General features: G+C 37.9%; 3 protein-coding genes across 9 annotated transcripts; all 3 read left to right on the forward strand.

Annotated features, from left to right (window-relative positions):
• The first annotated feature begins 12,421 nt into the window (after positions 1 to 12,421).
• On the forward strand, positions 12,422 to 19,908 carry LOC113699935 (uncharacterized). Of its 6 annotated transcripts, none has more exons than XM_072056828.1 (9): positions 12,422 to 12,450; positions 13,368 to 13,426; positions 13,604 to 13,905; positions 14,273 to 14,849; positions 14,950 to 15,066; positions 15,204 to 16,103; positions 16,201 to 18,826; positions 18,921 to 19,652; positions 19,786 to 19,908. In XM_072056828.1, the coding sequence occupies exons 4-8, from the start codon at positions 14,303 to 14,305 to the stop codon at positions 19,636 to 19,638; spliced, it is 4,908 nt and encodes a 1,635-aa protein (XP_071912929.1). In that variant the 5' UTR covers positions 12,422 to 12,450; positions 13,368 to 13,426; positions 13,604 to 13,905; positions 14,273 to 14,302; the 3' UTR covers positions 19,639 to 19,652; positions 19,786 to 19,908. The 6 variants fall into 6 exon arrangements, with proteins under 6 accessions (XP_071912929.1, XP_071912931.1, XP_071912927.1 ...); XM_072056830.1 differs by lacking the exon at positions 12,422 to 12,450 and having other exon boundaries at positions 13,318 to 13,426; positions 13,604 to 13,706; positions 13,839 to 13,905; XM_072056829.1 differs by lacking the exon at positions 12,422 to 12,450 and having other exon boundaries at positions 13,363 to 13,501; positions 13,604 to 13,706; positions 13,839 to 13,905.
• LOC113699937 (replication protein A 70 kDa DNA-binding subunit B-like) lies at positions 19,787 to 21,293 on the forward strand. Its single transcript, XM_072058047.1, has 7 exons — positions 19,787 to 19,930; positions 20,077 to 20,350; positions 20,447 to 20,543; positions 20,658 to 20,782; positions 20,877 to 20,955; positions 21,051 to 21,180; positions 21,273 to 21,293. Exons 1-7 carry the CDS (start codon positions 19,787 to 19,789, stop codon positions 21,291 to 21,293), a joined length of 870 nt encoding a protein of 289 aa, XP_071914148.1.
• On the forward strand, positions 21,285 to 22,406 carry LOC113700225 (uncharacterized). 2 transcript variants are annotated; one of them, XM_072056832.1, is made up of 4 exons: positions 21,285 to 21,421; positions 21,524 to 21,647; positions 21,725 to 21,953; positions 22,039 to 22,406. In XM_072056832.1, exons 1-4 carry the CDS (start codon positions 21,330 to 21,332, stop codon positions 22,164 to 22,166), a joined length of 573 nt encoding a protein of 190 aa, XP_071912933.1. In that variant the 5' UTR covers positions 21,285 to 21,329; the 3' UTR covers positions 22,167 to 22,406. The 2 variants fall into 2 exon arrangements, with proteins under 2 accessions (XP_071912933.1, XP_071912932.1); XM_072056831.1 differs by having other exon boundaries at positions 21,295 to 21,647.
• Positions 22,407 to 22,860: the final 454 nt, after the last annotated feature.

Raw genomic sequence — 22,860 nt, forward strand, 5'->3', positions numbered from 1 at the left:
AATTTCGTGCTCGAAATTATACCTTGATCGGTGAACAGGTCTGGATACTTTTCTCGAATGGTTACTTCTCAAGTTGCTTCCTCTAGTCCATAATCTCTCTATAAAACCTTCATTAGAGGGACTTGCTTGCGTTTTTAATCCCTTCACTTTTCGATCAAAATCTTTGCTGGTCTTTTCCTCACGTGACCAATTTTCATCACATTCACTTCTCCCATTTAAACTCACACTTATGGAACTTAACTATTCTCAGGTGTCATTCATGATCTTATTACAGGTCTTGAGCAACAGATTACAGATACATATAAGCCGTAAAATCAATTAAAAGCAAGGTAAATTTTCATATATCATAAAAGATCATAATAGTTACACTAAATTATAATAAGTTTATCGAATCATTTCAAAAGAAAAAGGGGGATCAACAAGATCAAAATGTGTTAAGTCGCAATATGCATCAAAAGAATGTCATCCCCTATATAAAAAATTACAACCTCTAAAAGTGCCAGTCTATGTTAGGGTAAAACTACGATTCCTATTTGTCGAATAGAGTCAGATTCACCCCTACTCATAGAGTTTCCATTATTTGGATTTCTCTTACAATCATCAATATTAATCACTCCTTCTGGCACTCGACTGATATGCGGTGAATTTAGCAGGTTGTTGAGAGTTTCCTTCTCCTTTAGAAGCTCTAGGACAATTCGAAAATTTATACTCGGTACTACCGCACCTCAGACATTTTCCTTGTTTTCTCCAGCACTCGGTCTCAGTGTGGTTAATCTTGCCACAGTATCCACAAGTTACATGACTAGTTTGGAATTTTCCCTTTTGTTAACCTCGCCTACTCTGATTTCCTTTTGGCGGGGCTTCGTTTGATGGGTTTCTCCAGGTTTTTCAGGTATCTTCACTCCTCCAGCCCATTTTCCCATTTTAAGGGGTTGGGTAGATTTCTCAGACGGTTTAGGAATATCACTTGGGTTACCCCTCTTTCTAGCATAAAAAGTCTTAGATTGAGACTTAGCATTTTCTACCCTCTGTGCCTTATCCAAGGCATCTGTAAAAGTGGTAATTTGGGCAGCTGTTAGGAATTTTTGAATTTTTACATTTAACCCCTGAATAAACCTCCTTATCCTTTTCCGTTCGGTGAGTACAAGATCAAGGGCAAATTTGAAAAGTTTGGTGAACCGCTCCTCATTCTCGGCCATACTTAATAACCCTTTTTTCAACTTAATAAAGTTGTCCTCCCTCTTTTCTTGTACAATTGGCGGAATGAACTTGACATTAAATTCCCTCTCAAAGTTTACCCAAATCCAAGGGATTTGTTCTCCTTCCCATTTTGCACTAACAATATTCCACCACGAGCGTGCCGCCCCTTCAAATTAGAAAACGGTAAAATTCACTTGCCTTTCCTCGGTATAATCTAAAGCAGCAAAAATATCAACCATCCTTTCAAACCAATTTTCCGCTACTTCGGGATCAGACCCTCCATGGAACTTAGGGGGAGCAAACTTCAGGAATCGGTCGAGAGCTCTATCCTCACCCCTCTCTTGGTTCTTAGGTTGGTCGACTGGTTCAGGTCCCTGGCGCTCAGCTAAGCGCTCGAGAATATCGGTCATACGGTTAATGGGCGTAGCCACTTGGTCACCCTCTTCATTTTTAGGATTTTAGTTTGATCCAGTCGCAGATCCCTCACCTCTCTCGGGAGTGCGGGGTTGCTGAAGCCCACGCCCTCGCCCCCGTCCACGTCCTCGCCCACGTCCACGTCCACGTCCACGCCATCCATGTCCACGACCAGGTCTACACCCACACCCCCGTCCACGTCCTCGCCGATCCATTTGGTTTGATCCAGTCACAGATCCATTCTTATTTCGGATTCTTGTACCCGAGTATTCAAGCGTTGAGGACAATACTAAGGACTTGAGATCTCCATTTGCAGGTAATAAGAATGAATTGATATTTCACGTTAATAGTTACAAGAAACCGATAATCGTTTGGCTAAGATGGCACAATAATTAAGAGCGAGAGATGAAAAAGATCATGGTCTAGAAGATCCTTGTGTAGGGGTTAAAGTTGAACATGTTAGGGAATGGGGAACATTTAGTTTCAATTAATCTAGTGAAGCACTACTTGTGATCTTTCGTAGTGGGACGATGGGAGTAGAACTTAAGAGTTTGTGCCTTAGAGATGGATGCACTTTTGATAATCACTTGTTCATTTTTGTTTGTTGACTTTGACTTGGTATGTACTTTACTTGGCTTGTTTGTGACCTCTTGATTCATATTATGACTTTTGATATATGTAAAGAATCATACTCCTAATTCTAAATATATTTGTAACTTATATATGCTTTAAGTTCTTCTATGCCTAAGTATTCCTTTTTTTACGCCTATAGACTTATATTAAGTATGGCTCGGCAAGGACAATGAATGGGTTGTGGTGTGGGTTTAGGCAACCCGCACTCTTGAGAAAGAATGATGGCCGGTCTTATGTAATCCAATGGGATCTTAGTGATAGATATGAATCGGAAATGAACGAGAAGATTAGACCTACCAGTGATATAAAAGATTGATCTAATTGGGTACCTAGAGAGGTTCTCCCCTGTGCAATTTTAATAATTATTCTACCATATCTTGTGGTTGGTCCTGTGGACATGTTTCAACCTTTTATGAATGTTTGAACTTTCAAAATATTTCGTTGGTTCTTTGTGAAGTGACTTGAACTCATTACTTATCTGCTGTAAAAAAAAACACCTTCTCTCTTAAAAGCGTTTTCTAGAATATATGTTTATTCAAACGCAATTCTTAACTCGAAACTTTGATGAAATTTTTGAAACATCCTTCAGTTATATGTTATTTCATTGTATACGCTCTTTAATACCCATGCATTGAGTCGCATGATTAATTTTCTTAAATGTATTTGAGGAATTTGAAATATGTATTAATGATGGTGGCAAAAACATTACTTGAAGTTTCTTACTAAGAAAACTTAGTATCGGACCATGAAGAAAGGTTTGTATCTTTTAGCTCTAATTTTGAAATTGTGAATCGTATTTTGCCACATACATATCCGAAATACATAAAAAAAAACCCTCATTTTTGTCTCGCATATTATGATTGACTTGATTTGAGCAAAAATTTTAGTGGTCATTTGGGACCAAAGAAATCCGGTTATTTCTAAAATTGTTAATTTTGGAAATCGAATGCTAGTAAATGATTTTTGGACAAATTGAGTCGAAGATTTTAGTCAAGTTAATTTTCTATTGAAAATATATCTTCCTATTTGAGTTTCGAACCACCGGATGGAATCATTTAACTAGATCTTTAATTGACCCTGGAGTTGACTATTCTTGTGAAAACTGTGACAGCCCTACCTCCCCCTAAGGCGAATCAAAGGGTTTGGTGGATCACCTGTCCAACTCTCGCCAGGACTACGGATCCGGAACGAGTGTAAACTCTACCAACCGCTCAAAAGAACTTCGAGAAGATAACATTCACTATCCGAAACCCAAACAAGTACAACAACTTTAGATAACCCTAGAAAAGAACATTTCCAAACCCAATCAACTTAGGACATGGTTAAACACTTTTATATACACATGGTTGCAAATTTACAATTCAAAAGGGAATTGTTTAGTTAAAAATACAGTTAAGGTGTTCCAACCATCGATGAGCTATACAAAAGAATACTAAAACTAGCTCAACTCATGCTTCAAAATATCAGAGTCTCCAAAAGGCGGTTTCCTGTAAGGAAAACAAGGATAACGAAACGGGGTGAGTTAAAAGCTTAATGAGGTACCAACAGTATAAACAGTAGAATCAGTACAATTCATGAGAAAGCACTTTGGAGGCACATATCCACGTCAAATACGAGAAATGAATGAACATCACAATGTAACGGATACAGGTGGCTCTCAGGAGCCAAATCCCCGTTGCTATATTTGATCCAGTCTCGTTGACCCTCCGTCAACGTTCGAATAAAGAAACCAGTCCAATAGAACACCACTTTAATGCCAAAATCCCGTTCACCAAACATACCCTTTACCGGACCCGAACGCCAAACAGGAACAGGAATGGTAATACTCGAGTATTCCGGAATCAAGAGTTTCAATACCCAAAAATTCCCCAGGAACAGGTACCAATAGCTTGTCAATTATCTCGACCAAGCCCTTGCTAGCTCGATTTAATTAACTTCCCATGAGGTTGAGCTCAAGTTTAACAGGACGATCATTGGACATACTTCCAAACGATCTCATAACAAGTGCAAGTAACAAACTCAAGTTCATAACAAGTACAAGTAATAGATTTCAGTTGGTACAACACAGGCAAGAGAACGAGTGTGATAAAGTACACCCTCGTCTCAATCAAACTAAACAGGATTCATAGTCATTCATGTCATAGATTTCAAGTACAGATAACTCAAATAGCAACAATGCAAGGGAGTGGTACACTCACCAGTTCAAATAAGGATAACTTCAAAAGTTTCCTTCCCAGGTGTGGCTTTCATCGTCGGCACCTCCTAGAACAATCAAGGCAAACACTTAAAAGTCGACTCCAAGACCTAGTACGGAATTCGCAAGTGAGACTCGGTTATGAGCTATATGCCTAGCCAAAAGAGCCATTAATGCAAAGCAAAGAGGTGACCTCAGAGTGAAAAGGTAACAATTAGTTTTAAAGGCATGAACAACCTCAAAACCCTACCTACAATGACTGACCAACTCCAAATTTGAAGTAGAAAATGAAAGTGAAGTCGATACTAGGAAAACAGGATTTTCCAGTTTCGCGCAACCCTATATGAAAAATCATATCTCAAGTTTTGTAAATCTAAAATTAGTAAAAGATACCGTTGGAAAATACATTCAAAGGGGTATAACTTTCCAGAGAACACCCTCATAAGATTCAGAATGCAAGTCAGTCAAATTCAAGTCTCAAGTTGCTGCTTTATCCAGTGAAAGACAGAACAGATACAATATTTCAGTCAACTTTGAAAAATCACCATAAATGGTACAGACATAAACAGGGTCTAAAATTTGTATGGTTTATAGCCCTATGAATCTAGTTTAAAACTCAATAAACGGAACTCAATTCCGACATTCCTACATCAAGATATAAAAAATTTCCGGAGACTGTGCAGAAGCTCCGCGAAAATTTTGACAGCATTTCCCTTGTCTTTCTTTACTTTTCCAACCAAACCTCAACACCCAATCACAAACTATCAAACACCTTTAATTAGAGCCAAAATACCCTTCAAAACAACCAAATGGTAGCTCAACAAAGAAACCCTAGAAAAGCCCCAATTATAAACCCTAAAACCAAAAGACAGTTTTGATGTCATTTAGCGGAACGGACACAACTGGAGCTACACTTATCGGATTGGGATGAAATTTACACCGTTTCGAAGCTAAGAAGAGAGCTATAACTTTCATGAAGACCACTCAGTCCAGTTCTCACCCTAACTAGGTCAAATTTACCAAAACAATTCCAGATTTTCCAATTCGAAGTTTACTGTGGCAGTCCTGATTCATTCAGTCATATCTCAGCATATACAACTCCAATTCAAGTGATTCCAAAGCCATTTGAAAGCTAAGATACAACATTTAAATCTTATGAAGACATTGACAACCAAATCAGTGGTATTCCTGGTCACAATAACCAATTGCAGAAGCTAATTAGCATGTTCGGATAGAAACAGGGCAGCAGGGTGGTAAATTTGAAGGGTATTTCGATCTGTTCAAAGGCTACGTTGCTCTGATTGAGACGAAATTTTGCAGGAAACTATAAAACATCATCCTCTACAACTTTTATGTTTTAACCTAAGTCTAATTCGGCCTCTAACTATGGGTAACAGTACCGGGCAGAAGGGAAAAAAATGGAAACCCTAATCTGGAAATTTTTGCTTCAAACCAGAAATTTTCCACTAATCATTACAATTATCATACCAAAGCTTCATTCTAACCCATACTAGACCATCATCCATGGCCACACAATATTAATCATATGAAAACAGAAAAATCATGAATAAATATGAAAATTCACCAATTTCCACCACAAGGCATGAAACAACACCTAAAACCATCTATTTAACTCTCATAAGCCATCAATTGAACATTAACAAGATTAAAGGAAAGGTTCCTTGGTCACTTACCTTGCAAACCCAAGAAAAGAAGCAACTTGGTACCTTAACCTTCCAAACCACTTCACAACCAACCTTAATACCACTAAACTAAGAGGTTTTATGGAGTAATTTGAAGATTAACCGGTTGGAATGAAAGATTGAGCAAGATTGAGTAGAAGAAATTTGATAGCTTTTCTTTCTTTTGCTCTCCAAGAGATTCAGCCAAGAGAGGGAAAAATAAGAGGATTTTTGGCCAATTTTTGGTATTTATTTGGTAAAGGTGATAAGATGGTCATATGGTCAAAATGTAAGAATTAATCAACAAGTGACACTTGTCACCTCAATTAATACATGGTTATCCTTTTGTCTCTCCACTCTCATCCATATAACAACCTCTAATTATCTCTTAGCACCTGGTAAAATAAATCCGGTATCCAAAACTTAACCTAACTGGCCAAATTTTTCCGAACTTTTCGCACTAGCGGGTCCCACGTCCGGTATATGCTCTTAATTTCTCAAAAACCAACCGATACTAGAAAAATTATCTAAAAACTATATTTACTCATAAAAATTATCTAGAAAATTTTTCCTAATAAAGAAAATGCATAAAAGGCGTATAATTAAATAAAATAAAGTCTAGAAAATCAGAAAATTTACGGGTTCTCACGAAAACCCTATTTTCGTGAGTGGTACAAGTAAAGTGTGATTGCTGCCCTATAGTTTGGAGGGTAGGAGTCCTATGAAGAAATCAGTGCTTAATTGTTAGTGCAAATTATAGAAGCTGTGAATTTTGGTAGATCTAGTGGACCTGGCAAATAAAGGGTACAATATTATCGTAAGTATGAATTTCGAGGACGAAATTCTTTTAAGGAGGGGAGGTTGTGAGGACCTAAAATTTTCTTGTTTTATTTTATTTTACTGGCTTAATTAATTATTTACCCACACGTTTTTTTCGAATATTTTATTTCAAACTTTTATTGCTCAAATACATGAAATTGTGGCTCATATGTATTTTAAAAATGACTTGATTCCAAAAGTTAATTTTTTGAAAGCTCGTTAAGTGAGAATAGTGAATACGTGTTTGGAGACAATAACCAATTTGAGAGTACAATGAGTTTGAAAAATTGGAGACTTGTACATTAGTTTTGAAATAGGTATTTTTATGTTTAAGTGCTCAAGTGATAGTTAGTTATACTATCGTTATAAGAATTTCTTGGAGATTCACTTTATCGCGCTTAAATCAGGAGTACGCATTTTTACGCGCGCGATTAATTGAAAGACTTAAAACCATTATTTTTAGACTATTAAGAGTGAATAATAATAGTATGAATGAAAGTGCATTAGAGGTTTAGGGCACTAGTGAAACAAACCCGAGAGGAATCGGGTGCGAAACGTGCGCAAACGCGCACTATTAAAAAGTTGACTTTAAGACACTTTTGGGCCACACATTTGAGCTTCTTAAGAAGCCTTATCATCAGCAAAAACTCCCTCCTTTTTGCTCCAAGACAGCCGAAACCAAGAAGAAGAAAAAGAGACCAAAAGCTCTTCATTTTCTTGCTCATTCCTCCACCATTTCACCTCAAAATTTAACCACACTTCACTAAACACTTGGTGATCATCTTAAGTTACAAAAGGGGGCTGCTTTCCACGGTTTTCTTGGACATTTTTGGACTGAAATTTTGCCTTAGGTTCATCCAAGCAAGTAAGTGACAATCCACCTTAAAAATCTTGATTTATAGAAGTAGTATTGCACTTATAAGCTTGTATATTCATGTGGGTAACTTTATTTATGATGGAAAATGTTGTGTGGGTTCTATGAACTCCCATTATGGTTGGATGGACTGATTTGTTGTGTTTTGATGGTATTAATGTTGGTTTAGTGCTTAAACTAGTGGAATAATGTTGTATTGTTGGTAGAAACTCAAAGGGGAGTGAAGGAGAAAATTTTTCAATTCTGCCCCTATGTTGTCCGTGACCCTTAGGGTGATTTTTCATGGTTCTAATGACTTATTTATGATTTATATATGTTGTGTGGGTTGTGTAAAAAGTTTCATAAAAAAATAACGTGATTTGGTTGGCCAAACGTTGTGATTTCGGATGTTCGGCAAATCTGGAAATTTTCCTGTCACTGCCCTGGCAGTGTTTTTCAAACGGCCATAACTTTTTACTCCGATATCGAAATTGAGTGCCGTTTGTGGCTTTGGAAACTAGATATTCCCAGATTTTCAATAGTATAAAATTCATGTCCAGACTCCACCTGAGTGAACCGTACCACTCATTTGAACATGACTGTACTGTTTCGCTGGTTCATTGGAGTCCACGTCTTGAGCTGCAACTTGATGCTCAAGGATGAGCTAGTTGTGGACAGATTTTAAAACTGATTTTTTCTGAGAAATTGTAACCTTATGAATGAAGTTTTCAATGCCACCAACTATGCTTAATTCCAAGTTGAATTGAGTGAGATATGGCCAAATTACAGACCTGATTTTGCTTGAAAATCCTCTTTTGGCTAGTTAAATGGCCTATCTTGATTTGGGACTTGTTGTTTGGAAACTTTGATGTCCAACATCTACCAAACTTTATATTAGATGTTCCTTAGACTTTGTTTCACAAATAAACCAGATGCTTAATCAGATGAAATTCAACAGAGGAATAGTTCTTATATGATAGTATAATACTGCCAAATTTGGTGCCATTCCGAGTCCGTTTCAATGCTTAACCAAAGTCCCAAAGTTTGTGATTTGAACCTGGAAATTGCCTAAAAGTTTTGATTTTTCAGCAACTTTGAGCTACTATATCTTGGTGCTCAAAACTCCAATTCTTGTTTGCTTGTTATGTTTTAAACTTTGTTTGTGACTCTAATTGAGTTCCAAATTTCAGAGGCTGGTTCACATTGTGTGAATTTTACTGAATTTCCAAACTTTGCTGAAAACCAACCCCGAAACTGTCTCGCAAGCCAAAACAGCAACTTTGAGACAAATTTTGAATACCTTCCGTTTGGAATCATGGAAAAGTGTCTTCTAAAAACTTTTATTACTTTGGAAGTAGTTTCCAACGGTATCAAGTTTTCCAATTTTGGACTCATAGAGAGTGAGATCTGATTTTTCAAATTTTGCTTGCTGAATCTGAAATTTCCGAACTTAAAGGAAATTGAGGGTTTCAAACTCTCCATTTTCCTCCGATATATTGCCAGACCGTTTTACACTTGATTTCAAAGGCAAAAATCAGATTTCTCTTGTGTTTTTGAAACCCACTTCCGAGCCTCGATTATAAATAATTAAGGCTCAATTCATGAATTCTCCTTAGATTGTATACTAGTACAACTTTCTTTGATAAGTAAGGGTTCGAAGTGATAGTGTATAATAATTGATGGTTATTTACTCAGGCGCTCAAGGGGACTTTCAAGAGCGACTCGGAGCGGACGCCTAAACACTTGTTTGGGCGCTTACTCACTTGTTTTGACTAGGTGAGTGTTTCATATAGGAGTACGTAATTTCAATAAGTCTATGGCATGCTTATTCCATGATCATTAAGTGTTAAATACTACATGTCAAGTATTTACCACACTCATGCATATTTAAGTAAAGTATACTTGAATTACTAGACATAAAATACTTGAAATGCATATTTACGTGAAGTGTTGCAATGATTAATTATACTATGGCTGCATAAGTTGATTGGAGTGAATCTGCTCGACTCTTAAGTGGTAAAAGTGGGAAATGGCCAATGGCGGCCTATTAAAATGGCAAATATCTGCTTATTAACCGTAATTACTTACCGTAAACCGTTAATCGTTAATCGTTAACCGTTAACTGAAATTACTTACCGTTTGCCAACCCACTTGATTACCTGCTTACTCGACTACCAATCGACTTGATTACCTGCTTATTTGATTATTTGACTACTTGATTATTTGATTACCATAAATTACATGTTTATATAAAATTGTCCACCATTTTAAGGCAAGTGTGTGCTTTATCTCACTCGACCTACGAAAAGAATAGATTTTTACCGTTCGCCAAGTTATTTGATTACTTGTGCATGTTGTAAGCTCTAAGCTGAACTTGGGTCTTGCCCTTGGTTACTGACCTACTCGAGCCAGGACTGGACTCGGTCAGGTAGGTTGGAACCCTGGGCCACCATTTCAGTATATTCGAGTATTACCACTGGAGGGATAACGTGATGGTGGTCAGACAAACCGAGGGGATTCGGAAGTTATAAGGTGCAGATGACCGACATGGTTCCACTGGAACACCGTATCCTTCAATGTGTGTTTATTTTGCATAGAGATAACTATTTCATGCAAATGTACCAACATGCAAATCTTGTGTCATACCTGTGATATGTTCAAATTACTCGTACCATGATAATTATCTCATGTTAATGTGTCATACTTGTGATATGCTCAAAATACTCGTATAATGATAATTGTCTCATGTTCATGAGCCAACGTGCAACCCCGAACCATACATGTGGTAGCTCAATTACTTGATTTATTAAAACTGCTAGAGTGTCTTGGAACCTCACTGGGCTGTGTAGCTCATCCCACGTTTTTGTTTTCTTTAACAGGGTTCAAGACCAAGAGTGCACGTGAATAGTACAAGATAGCTTTCTTTTGAAAATTTAAAGTTGTATTATAGTAGATGGTTATAGTACATATTCCTTTGGGTTGTACTTAAGCTTGAAAGCTAAATAATTGTAAGTGTGAAATATTTTGGAGTACTTTAATTATGTATTGAAATTATTTGAAGTATTCTGAACTTTTGAATTGTGGATTGTCGTGAGTCCTGGCGAGAGCTGGGCAGGCGTCCCACAGATACCCTTTGGTTCGCCTTAGGGAGAAGTGGGAGCGTCACAGTCTAGATTTCCAAATCAAAGGGAGTTAAATTGAATATTTGTCAATCCGCAGGAAATTATAGTATAGCTTTCTAAACCAAAGGGAGTTAAATTAAACATTTGTCCAATCACAAGGAACTTTTTTGTTATTTTATCCATAATTCAATTATGAAGTCAATTTTAATAGCTTATATTACAGCCTTTGCCTAAGATTAGGTCATCTTTATTTTTTTAGCTTAACCCTAAAATTAGACGATTACCAAGAGCCTTTCTTCTTGTGTTGCGAGAAATGCTAAAGTTTCTTTCTTGTCCTAGATAAATTCTTGTAGTTACGACATGGCAATATTATACTGTAAATCTTCCTTACTATTTGTGCATTTTTCCAGACTATTGTATGGATAGAAACTATTTTTTAAAAAGTTTTTCTCAAGGTTTTCTAAACATGTTTCTACGATTTTTTTTTATATTTTACAAATACCTTTTTATCTCACAAATACCATATCATAAAAAGTTTTACCATAATTAAAACTAATTTTTTCCAAATAAGCTTCAATTGTCAAGGACTCATTTGAACAGTTTTTGCCATGGAGGTTACTAGACATGAAGAAAAAACTAATTTTTCCAAATAATCTCCAATTGTCAAACACTCACTCCAAAAGTTTTTGCCACAGAGGCAACTGAAGATGAAGAGAAAAATAATTTTCCTATTTAGTCCAATTTTTGGTATGGTGAAAGATGGAAGTTTAAAAAAAATAACAAACAAAAATATATTGGATGTTTGCTATAATAAAATTTGCAACTGATGCAGAATATTAGAAATTTCAAATGTTGATCGTTCATAGTACTGGTCTTTATATCTATCTATATAGTATTCTTTGTCTATATCATTTCTGGATTTACTTTGCCATAGGTAATAGAAATCTAATGATAAAAAGAAAAAAATCATGTAAGACTAATAGACTACCATTATTATTATTATTAACATAACACTCTAAGAGCCAAAGGTGTTACTGTTCATTCACTTTTTCGTCGTCGGTATCACGTGCCAGAGGCGTGTCTTTTTTTTTTTTTTTTCGGTGACCAGGGAACTGTGAAGAAGAGCCACCTTAAACGCGTGCTCATTGTAATAATTCCCAAGCTTGGGGTTAGTGGGGTTTGCCAGGGGAAGGAAAACGCTGTCATAATTAGGGGCCTGGGAGGAGGAGTTTCTGTTTGCTTTTCCTGATAGTCAGCAGAGAAAAGTTCCCAGTTGTGATTTCGTCTCTTCCGGCCATTTCCTTATGGCTTCCCGTTTCTTTTCCTAATTTCCTTTCTTTCTCCTGATTTCTTTTCCTAATTTTATTTTAAGGCGTTATACTCTCATCTTGGTTTCACCATTTTCTTTTCTTGCGTCGATGTTGGTGGCTTTCAGCGGAGAAAAGTTCCCAGTTGTGATTTCGTCTCTTCCGGCCATTTCCTTATGGCTTCGTGTGCTAATTATACAAACGAGTCTTCCTGTTTGCCCAATTGGTAGAGTTGCTCTCTTGTGCATTTATCATTTTCTTTTAACAGCACTTCTAAGTTTTAGATTCTGTATCCTTGGGTTGGGCATCTACTTTCTTGGAATACGCTACTGAGAAACAAGGCAACCCAGAGAAATAAGAATAAGGAATGCCCTATCGGAAACAAGAGAACCCAAAGAAATAGAAATAAGCTATTACTGTTTAAAAAAAAAAAAAACTATATTGCTGGTAATTTCCGATCTGTCCATTACAGAAACTGGAATTTTTTACATAGCAATTGCGAAGTACAGAAGTAGAAGGAAGAATTTGATAAATACAAATTGCGCTCCGCTGCCTTTTTCCTTAGAAAGACTTTTTCCCCTTTAGAAAAAAAACACCTTTTCCTCTCAGCTATAGCTGCTTAGCTCGCTGCTTACTTTCACCTTGAATGCAGCTACTTTTATTTTTTTTCCAGCCTGTATTTTTTTTTCCAATCTCAATGTTAACTAGATTTTTTGACTCTTTTGCCTTGTACGACAACGGCACGTTTAAATACCCTCATTTATATTTTTCATGTTTCCAAATAGTTTTAGTTTCGCGTTTTTGTCCCCTTCCAATATATTAATCATACATATATATGCCTTCATCCCTTCCGAACACGTTGTACTATCTTTTCTTTTCTATACTGTTCATATGTCGTGCCTTTCTGTTTATTTTTTCCCTCCATATATGTGTGATTGGTCTCTTAAATTTTGATGCTTATTACCCATTTTTTGCCCCGGATACCCACTTAACGCCATTTTCTGCTAACATTCATTGGGATACTCCAAGCTTTGAATAGATCGCACGTTTTCCATCAGCGTCAGATCCATTGTTCTTTGCAATGTTCAGTTTTGCCTTCGTTGCTTCTATCGATCTTTACCAGTTTTTGTGCAATGTCAATAGTCATTCACAGGGATCTTCGTATGATAGCCGTGCAGAGATAGTAGCCATACAAAAAAAAGGTCAGCTTTTTACTATTTTTAGCCTTCTTTACATGGATCTTCGTTTCAGCCCAATAGCCGTGCAGAGGAAAAAAGGTCAACGCTTTGCTACTTTTAAACTTCTTTGCATAGATAGTAGCTAATGAAAGTCCCCTTGCCTGCTCTTTAATCTTTTTTCCCGTTGCCTGCCTCGACCAGTGTGCTTACAATGTTCTATTAAGCCTTCTGCTTTATCTGGGCTTCTTCCCTTCCTTTGTTTCTTCTCCTTGCTTTACAGTCAGGCAGCCTTTCTTGCCATCAGGTTGGTGAGTAAAGCTTTTCTGCATGCCTCTTGCATCCTTTATTTACAATGTACACCATACGCTTGCTAATTTTTTTCCTTTTGTGCTTACACATTTTTTTTATATTTTCTCCCTGTCTTTGTACTTTCCAGTGGAGCTTTCTTCCAAGAGTCACACAGCAAGCTCGGTTGCTTCTCTCGTTGTTTCTTCTTTTTTAAGGTATTATGATTTTCATTAAATAGTCAAATATCTGCTTTAGTGCCTTTACTTGTCATTAAAGATGTTTACAGTCCATTCTATATAACTAATAGTTTAGTTTTTCGTCATAGCTGCGCTTTAGCTCCTTTATTTTAATCATTACCTTTTCAGCTGTGCTCCTTGCTTTTCATGCTTTTCCTATTGTGAGACCAGTTTCCCTTGCATCATTACTCACTTTGTGATCAATGGCACTTTTTTCGTGCACTAGCTATGTTGTTATGGATTTTTTTGACCTTCTATAAAATCTATCAGGCCGCTATGGTCCTTTGCATATTCTATGGATATGTACTTTTCGTTTTAGCTCCTGCTTCTTTCTTGCTTAGTGTAGTAAGATCCGTACAGCCTTATTCTTGGTTGCATGGACTACAACTTAGTTCGCCGTGGTCGTTATGCGGCCATGGACAAAGACAAAAAAGATGCTTTGCTTCAGCGTAGAAGAGATGCTTATGCTGCAAAGAAAAACACTTCCCATGTCCCAAAGGATAGCACTGAACCTGCCTATCAAACTAAGCTATATACACATAAGGCAGGAAACTCTGCATCTGGTTCACCATCTACATTGCAACAGATAGACGTATCTGCTCTTGCATCTAAGGTGTCGCATGCTGATCAGCAGAGCCTTATTGAAGCTTCTGCTCCTCTTATGCGTCGACCAAAGAAGTATAGGAGCCGCCGCATAAAGCATTCTTGTGATATTCCATCTGCTTCGCAACAAATGAATGCATCTGCTTCTATCCCTGAGCCGTCTGATAACCATGATGCCCAATTGCCCGTGCATGCCCATGAATTAGCTGATCTTTTTGACTCTATTGCAAATCGCTTGAATTCTAAACTTGAAACCCAGTCAACTCCTCACCACCCTTATTCCTCTATTTCTCCCTCTTCTGTACAACCATCATTGGAAGGTACATATTTATTGATTGGTATCTTCATTCCTCATTAGGTTTCCTCACAGCTTTGCTCCTGCTTTATTAATGGTTAAGTGCTAATGATCTGTTATACCAGTTCCTGCTGTTCTGCCTATAGAGGAAGGTACCTGTGTTATTGGTCTAGATAATGCTCAGCCATTCGAGTCTCAAAACAGACCAACCATTGTCGTAAATACATCTGTTCCTTCCAGAGGTAGGTGAATGCCTGGTAATTAGTATATATATATATATATATATATATATATATATATATCCTTAGGGCTGTGTTGCATTGTTGCGTGCTTTTCCGAAACTCCCACGGCAATGATATATTTTTCATCATTGCACCAGGGAAACGGAAAAAAACCTCACGCTTGGATAAGATTCCAGATAGCCCTCTTGTGCTGCCACAAGCTCCAGACTGTAAACATTGTGGAGCAAAAAGATTTCATTTAGAGCCCCCCAATTTCTGTTGTTCCGGAGGAGAGGTTTCTGTCGTCATCCCAGTCATGCCTTATAGCCTTTACCGTCTTTTTTCTGGTGTGGACGAGGAATCAGTGGAGTTTAGGAAGAACGCTCGTACCTACAACAATAACGTGGCTTTTACATCTTTTGGTGCCAAATATGACCATGAATTAACAAAAAACACCAAGGGAGTTTACACCTTTCGAGTTCAGGGACAGGTCTACCATCTACTGAATGGCTTAGTTTCTCAGAACAATCAACCAACAGGGATTCAGTTGTACTTTTATGATCAAGAAGAGGAATTGTCTAAAAGGCTCAGCAGCTCACCCAGGTTACGCGAGAGTACCCTCCGTCTCTTAATGCGAATCTTAGAGTCTAACCCTTACACTAAGTTCTTTAAGAACCTTCGGCATGTTAACAATCTTGAAGATCATAGGATCGTTCTTAATTGTAACCCTGAGCTGGATCAAAGGGTATATAACTTGCCCACTTCGTCTCAAGTTGCTGCAATTTGGACTGAATCTGAAGATGAGGCACTTGAAAGAAATGCTCACATTCAAGTTTATACCCACTCAAACACCAGCCATAGGATACAACACTATTTTTCATGCTATGATACATTGCAGTATCCTCTCCTGTTTCCACATGGTGAGTCTGGTTGGCATCATGGTATCTTAAGAAATTCTGCTTCTAGGAAACGAAAAAGAAGCTCTTCGGATGATGTTGATCTTCCTGATGCTTCTTTAATAGGGACTGCATCAGACCTTATTCGCCTAGAACAAGAAGGCAAGTCTAACTTATATGTTCTGCTAGCTTTTTTGTTTCCGTTAGCTTATTAAGTTTGTGTATAAATTATTTGTATGTTTTGCTTTTCCTTGCTTAGCTGCTGAGCGTGGAAAAAAGGAACGCCTGACTGTCTCTGCTAGGGAATATTATTGTTACTTGCTTCAGATGAGAGAAGCGGATAGGTCCATGTTGTTGCACACCGGCCGGTTGTTGCAACAGTTTGTTGTGGATATATATGTTAAGATTGAGACATCTAGGCTTGACTTCCATAGAAAAAATCAGAATGATATTAGAACAGAAATTCTCCAGGGTGTCATGGATAGTATAGCTGCAGGAAAGAGTGAGGGGAAGCAAGTAGGCCGGAGGGTATATCTTCCATCTTCCTTTATTGGCGGCCCCAGAGATATGCGGCGCCGTTATGTGGATGCAATGGCGTTAGTTCAAAAATTTGGCAAACCCGATCTGTTCATTACTATGACATGCAATACCCAATGGAAAGAGATTCAAGAAAATTTAAAATATGGAGAATCGGCACAGGAAAGGCCAGATCTGGTTTCTAGGGTGTTTAGAGCAAAGTTTGAGATGCTCAAGGCTGAAATACTTAAGAAAAAAATATTCGGTGAAGTTGCAGCGTGCGTTCATGTAATTGAATTCCAGAAAAGAGGCCTTCCCCATGCTCACATACTCTTGATTCTTAAGCCTGAATATAAGCTGTTAAGTCCAGAAGCTTATGACCGAATTGTTTCTGCTGAGATCCCAGATCCGGATAGCCAAAAATATTTATACTCTCTTGTTGTCAGGCATATGATGCATGGCCCTTGTGGACAGTTGAAGCCTGATAATGTTTGCATGAAAAATGGGTTTTGCAAGAACCATTTTCCAAAAGATTACTGTGACTTCACTATCCATTCAGAAGATTCCTATCCACATTATAGACGTCGAAGGAATGGTCCAACTGTAAGAGTGCGCAAACAGTTATTAGATAACCGCTGGGTTGTCCCGTATAATCCTTACCTTCTTGCGCTGTTTGATTGCCACATGAATGTTGAGGTTTGCTCAACTGTCAAGCTGGTCAAGTATTTATACAAATATGTCTACAAGGGCCATGACCGTGTAAGCTTTCATGTTCATTCTGGTTCTGGCCCTGAAGACATTGACGAAATCAATGAGTTCCAGTCCGGAAGATGGGTTGCTGCTGCAGAGGCATTTTGGCGTATCTACAGATTTTCACTAAATGAAATGACTCCCTCTGTTTACACTCTTCAATTACACCTTCCAGGACAACAAATGATTTCTTTCCATAAAAATACTGATCTTGCTGACCTTTTGGACCGTGCCGCTTTTAAAAAGACCATGCTTACACAGTTTTTTCGTATGAACCGGACCAATAAAGCAGCTCAGAAGCTTAATTGCTTGTATCGTGAATTCCCTGAATATTTTGTTTGGAAGCCAGAGAAAAAAAAATGGTCTCAGAGGAAACGAAAAAAGGTGATTGGTAGAATGGTGACTGTAAGTCCAATTGAAGGTGAACGTTATTATCTTAGGCTGCTACTGTCTCATGTTCGTTCTCCCAAATCCTTTAAGGATCTTTTGACTATTAATGGCAAGCTTGCATTATCGTATAGAGAGGCTGCCTTTCAGATGGGTCTTCTCCAATCTGATACTCATGTAGAGGACACTCTTGATGATGCAGTGGCATTTCAAATGCCATATTCACTGAGGACTTTATTTGCAATTTTGTTGGTTTACTGCTCGCCCAGTGATCCAAAGTCATTGTGGGAAAAATATGAGGCTGCCCTGTCTTCTGATTTTGAAAGAAATAAAGATCTTTCTGGTTACGATTCAGAAGAAGTTAGGAGGCGTGTTCTGCAAGATATTAATAAAATGTTGGAACAAATGGGAAAAAATGTTGGTGATTACCATCTTGTGCCTGACAACTTTCACCTTGCTCCTGATGAACAGGTTGCAAAAGAAATTCAGAATGAACGAAATATTCCATTTACTGAGGAGGACTTACTTTTGTCTTCGAAGTTGAACATAGGTCAGAGACATGCCTATGATGTTATTATGTCTGAAGTTCTCTCTTCAGGGAGTAAAAGTTTTTTTGTTGACGGGCCTGGTGGAACAGGAAAGACATTCCTTTATCGTTCCATTCTTGCAACGCTCAGGTCTCGTGGTCTCATAGCAATAGCTGTTGCTTCGTCTGGTGTGGCTGCTTCTATTCTTCCGGGAGGCCGGACTGCGCACTCGCGCTTTAAAATTCCTTTGGATGTGTCCGCAAACAAAATTTGCCAGATTAGCAAACAAAGCTCTGTTGCAAGGCTGATCACGCTTGCTAAGCTAATTCTCTGGGATGAAGCATCCATGACTAAAAAAGATACTGTTGAAGCATTTGACTTGTTACTAAAGGATGTCATGGATTCTAATAAACCTTTTGGAGGTAAGGTTGTGGTTTTTGGAGGTGACTTCCGACAAACCTTGCCTGTTATACCAAATGCTTCAAGGGACCAACAGATTGAGGCTAGCTTTGTTCATTCACCTTTATGGAGAACTCTTCAGAAAATAACTTTAGAGGAGAATATGCGCGCTATTTCAGATCCCCAATACTCAGAGTTTCTTTTGAGAGTAGGAGAGGGACATGAGCCAGAAGATGACGAGGGGAAAATATCTCTGCGTAAGGACATATTAATTCCATTTGATACTAAAGATGGCTCGCTTAATAGGTTAGTACACGTTCCACAATCTTAGCTTACATTATTTGCATTTTTTCATGCTTAGTATATACATGTATATCTAACCAGCCTCTTATTTACTTAGGTTGATAGGCTTCGTCTTTTCAGACCTGCATGCTTATTCGATCGATCCATACGCAATGATCAACAGGTGTATCCTTACGCCGAAGAATTCCTGTGTTGATGACATCAATGATGTGCTCATTGATCGTTTCCCTGGACAAGCTTTTGTTTTCATGAGTACAGACAGGACTCTCAATGAAAAAGATCAGGGAGATTATCAAGACTTCCTGAACTCTTTGAATCCAAAAGGATTACCCCCCCATAAATTAGTCTTAAAGGAAAACTGTCCGGTCATTCTGCTTAGGAACCTAAATCCCGCAGAGGGATTGTGCAACGGAACACGGCTTATTTGCAAACACCTTAGACAACATGCCCTTTGTGCAGAAATTGCAGTAGGCCAACATCGAGGCAAGAGAGTGATTCTGCCTAGGATTCCCCTTCAAACATCTGATAATGAAAAAAATGGCATTCCTTTTAAACGAACACAGTTTCCAGTGAAGCTGTGCTTTGCCATGACCATCAATAAGTCACAGGGCCAGACATTAGATCGAGTTGGTATCTATCTACGTGAACCCGTGTTCTCACACGGACAATTATACGTTGCTTTGTCTCGGGCTAAAATGTCCAGTGCAGTTAGAGTCCTTATAATGCCACCAACATTTTTTGCTACTAAAACTGTACCTGAATCTAGAACAAGGAATGTTGTCTACCGTGACATCCTTGAATTAGCTGCTAAATGACTATCTATACTAAGGTATTGCCGGCTCGGTGGATTTATACACGCCTTTTCTGAATTTGCTAGCAGTTTTTATCTAACTTGCATCTTTATTTGCCTTCTGTTTTTGCTTTACCATGACCTTATGGATTTTCGTACACCTTTGGTGCAGAATGGGTGACCTTTTGTTCATTGATGACATCAAGCCTGGAATGAAATCTTGGACAGCTATAGTAACGGTCCAAGAAAAATTGAATGTTGGCTCTGCACCCTCCACTCCAACAAAATGGCAAAAGTTTATTTTTGTTGACTCAAATGTATGCTTATATTACTTTTCAAAGCTTGTTATCAAGATCTATTTTCCCCTGATGCTATGTATCTTTGACAGTTATTAATGCCTTCATTATTTTGTACTAAGTATCCATAAAATAGCCAATTTTCCCTATGGAACTTGTTTTTCCAGGGGTCAAAGGTCCAGGGAGTGCTTTTTGACTATGCCATACAGAAAATGGGGCCTAAGCTCAAGCTTTACAAAAAATATCGCATCTCAAATGCTGAAGTCAGGGCTGCTGCTGAAAGGTTCCAGCTTGATGGACTTAAACTCCAGTGGATTATAAGCACCAAAACTGTTGTTGAAGAAATTGATGAAGCTGATTCAAGTGTGTTGCCGTTCCACTTTGATTTCACGGCTTATAAAGACCTGCCTCCTTACGTAGACATGAAATATGAAACTGTTGGTCAGTATAAAACACACTTTATCACTTGTTTTCTATTGCACTTATATGAAAGAAAAGTTGTATCTGATTTTTTCTTGCCTGTTCTGCTTAATATAGATGTCATTGGAATAGTCATTCATGCATCGGCGATTATTCCAATCCACAAAGATTCACGTGAATTACTGGTGCAAAAATTTTGGCTTGTGAATGAAGAGTAAACTCTTTTCTTGTTCTTTCTTTGCTGTATTATGACTCCTGAAACAGTTGCCACACTTACCCCGTCATTGTAAAAAATAACAGCCATTTCTCTGTTCTTGCTATTACATAGAATGAATCCTATTCTGCTGTCTCTTTGGAATGAGTTCACTGAAAATCAAGGAAAATCTATCACTGATCTGAAAGACAAGCATCCCGTTTTAATATGTCGCAGGCTCAATGTTGTTATGTACAATGGTAAGTGGAATAATTGTTGCTCCTCATGCATAATTATATGTTATGTTCACCTGCCTTTGTATTAATGCTTTGTCTGGCTATCTCTGTCTACTAGGAATTGCTTTGTCAACTAGGAATGACTCAGTTATTCTTGTCAATCCACCAGTCAGAGAAGCTAATCAGCTAAAGCATTGGTTTTTTTCTTTCCTTCCTGAGATTTTTCCCATATCTTCTCACATGCCATTACTTATCATTTCGTATTACCATTTGCATTCATGCTTTTCAACAGGGCTGCCAGGAATGAAAAAAGCTTTGCGGGGCTTCTTCAGGATAACATGCATGCTAAACAAAGTCCTCAGCTATTTCACGAATCACATCAGAAAATTATTTCTATCATTGATGTTGTACCAACGCAAAAGGTTTGCATTTGTACCCATTTTATATTTTTTCCCCTTTTTCCAGTATGCAGCAAAAAACTAACCTACCTTTTTCTTTTTGTAATACTTTTTAGGTTTCATGGGTTAAGGCATAGATTTCTTTCAAACACATTGTTCAAAAATACTATTACATGGGTTGCATAAAATGCCACCGCATGACTGCTGCAAACTTTGGAACTACGTTTACTTGCAATCACTGTAATGAGAAACAACAGGCTTCTCCCAGGAAAGCAATCTCGACTTGCAATTCATTGCTTTATGTGAAAGTACAGGTTTTCCTCAAAGCCAATGTATTGTCTAATCTTAACTCGAGCTTTATTACATACAGGTGTCGCTTTGATGTAGACCTCACTGACCACACTGATACACTCACTGCATCTGTGTTTGGTGACTTAGCTGAAACTTTGCTCACATTTACTGCACTTGAAGCAATGAATTATCACGAAGAGGTTGGATACATATCCATAAAAAAGGCTTAAAGAAATTTTGCACAAATCGATGACGCTTTTATTTCTTTTATATATAGAATGCAGAATTGCCGCTAGAAAAAGTCCATCAGGAACTACAATCAAAGATGTTCACAATACAGCTAAAGCCAGCAGCTACCAGGGATGGAGGAGGTCATCAGCGTTATACAATTGTCTATTGTTTTGAGGATGCAAGCTCTGAAGAATCTGCTAACAAGTCTGCAAATCCTAATGTCCAGACTTGTTTTGAGGAAGTTGGCAATACTGTCCCAGCAAGTGTAGCACCAGGTTTGTATGCGTTTAAAAAAACTTTTATAGCTATACATCCTTAATCTATTAGGTTCACTGATACTTCTCAATAAATTGCTTTTAGAAAACCAAGTTTCTTCATCAAAGGTGCGAATTCGTCTTGATACAAAGTTTGATCAATCTGAAGATGCAAACGACAATACATCCAAAGACGAGAAGGCATCCATCAGCAAAAAGGCAAAGAAAAATTGATTGCCTTTCCGTTCCTTAGTTTTCTGGCTATGAATTCAGATGTCTATGTCTTTTGCTAATGCTTAAAGCATTCATTTTGCTGCAGCTTTTGAAACTATATATCGAACTTATAACCTACCTTTTTGAAGTCTTAGCTTTATCAACCATCTGAACAGATGTCTGACACGTATTGCTATCCCTTATTAGTCATTACATTATCTGCTGCAATTCTATATATATTAATTGTCTGACTTTTGTCAATAGCTTGACAGCTTTTAACGTCTAAATGCCTGCTTCCAATTAATGCAAACAACAACTATATTCATTGTTGCACACTTGCATTATAGCCAATGCTTCATCCACCTTCCACCAAACTCATTTATATTAAATGCCTCTCTCTCGCTCTTTTTCTCAGCTTATTGTTTAAAAATGCTACAGAGTCTATTCATGCATTGTTTGTGTTCTCCTTTCCTTCCAGCTGCTCCTCCCCTTTTTAAGCCTTTTCCTACATAACAAGGCGTCCAAATGTGCAGCTTCGATGCGAATATATCCAAACATAAACTTTAATCCCAGCTCTTTGTACAGTAGCCAATTCCTCCACCAAACCTTTGTACTTAGCATTCCTTCCTAACATTTCCCCATACATACTTAGCGGTAGAAATGAATGGGAAAAAAAATCCGTTTAAAAGATGGGAGTTAGTTCGAGTTGCCAACA

This window comes from Coffea arabica, chromosome 7c, assembly GCF_036785885.1.
Source record: "Coffea arabica cultivar ET-39 chromosome 7c, Coffea Arabica ET-39 HiFi, whole genome shotgun sequence".
NCBI classification, from domain to species: Eukaryota; Viridiplantae; Streptophyta; class Magnoliopsida; order Gentianales; family Rubiaceae; genus Coffea; species Coffea arabica.

Bases quoted from the DNA above. Each gene is read 5' to 3' on its own strand.
- LOC113699935 (XM_072056828.1), top strand. From the start codon at position 14,303: ATGGACTACAACTTAGTTCGCCGTGGTCGTTATGCGGCCATGGACAAA. The intron at 15,067-15,203 runs GTAGGTGAATGC...TCATTGCACCAG, and splicing joins TACATCTGTTCCTTCCAGAG to GGAAACGGAAAAAAACCTCA. The intron at 18,827-18,920 runs GTTAGTACACGT...TTATTTACTTAG, and splicing joins AAAGATGGCTCGCTTAATAG to GTTGATAGGCTTCGTCTTTT.
- LOC113699937 (XM_072058047.1), top strand. From the start codon at position 19,787: ATGGGTGACCTTTTGTTCATTGATGACATCAAGCCTGGAATGAAATCT. The intron at 20,351-20,446 runs GTCAGTATAAAA...TGCTTAATATAG, and splicing joins CATGAAATATGAAACTGTTG to ATGTCATTGGAATAGTCATT. The intron at 21,181-21,272 runs GTTTGCATTTGT...AATACTTTTTAG, and splicing joins ATGTTGTACCAACGCAAAAG to GTTTCATGGGTTAAGGCATA.
- LOC113700225 (XM_072056831.1), top strand. From the start codon at position 21,330: ATGGGTTGCATAAAATGCCACCGCATGACTGCTGCAAACTTTGGAACT. The intron at 21,648-21,724 runs GTTGGATACATA...TTTTATATATAG, and splicing joins CAATGAATTATCACGAAGAG to AATGCAGAATTGCCGCTAGA. The intron at 21,954-22,038 runs GTTTGTATGCGT...AATTGCTTTTAG, and splicing joins CCCAGCAAGTGTAGCACCAG to AAAACCAAGTTTCTTCATCA.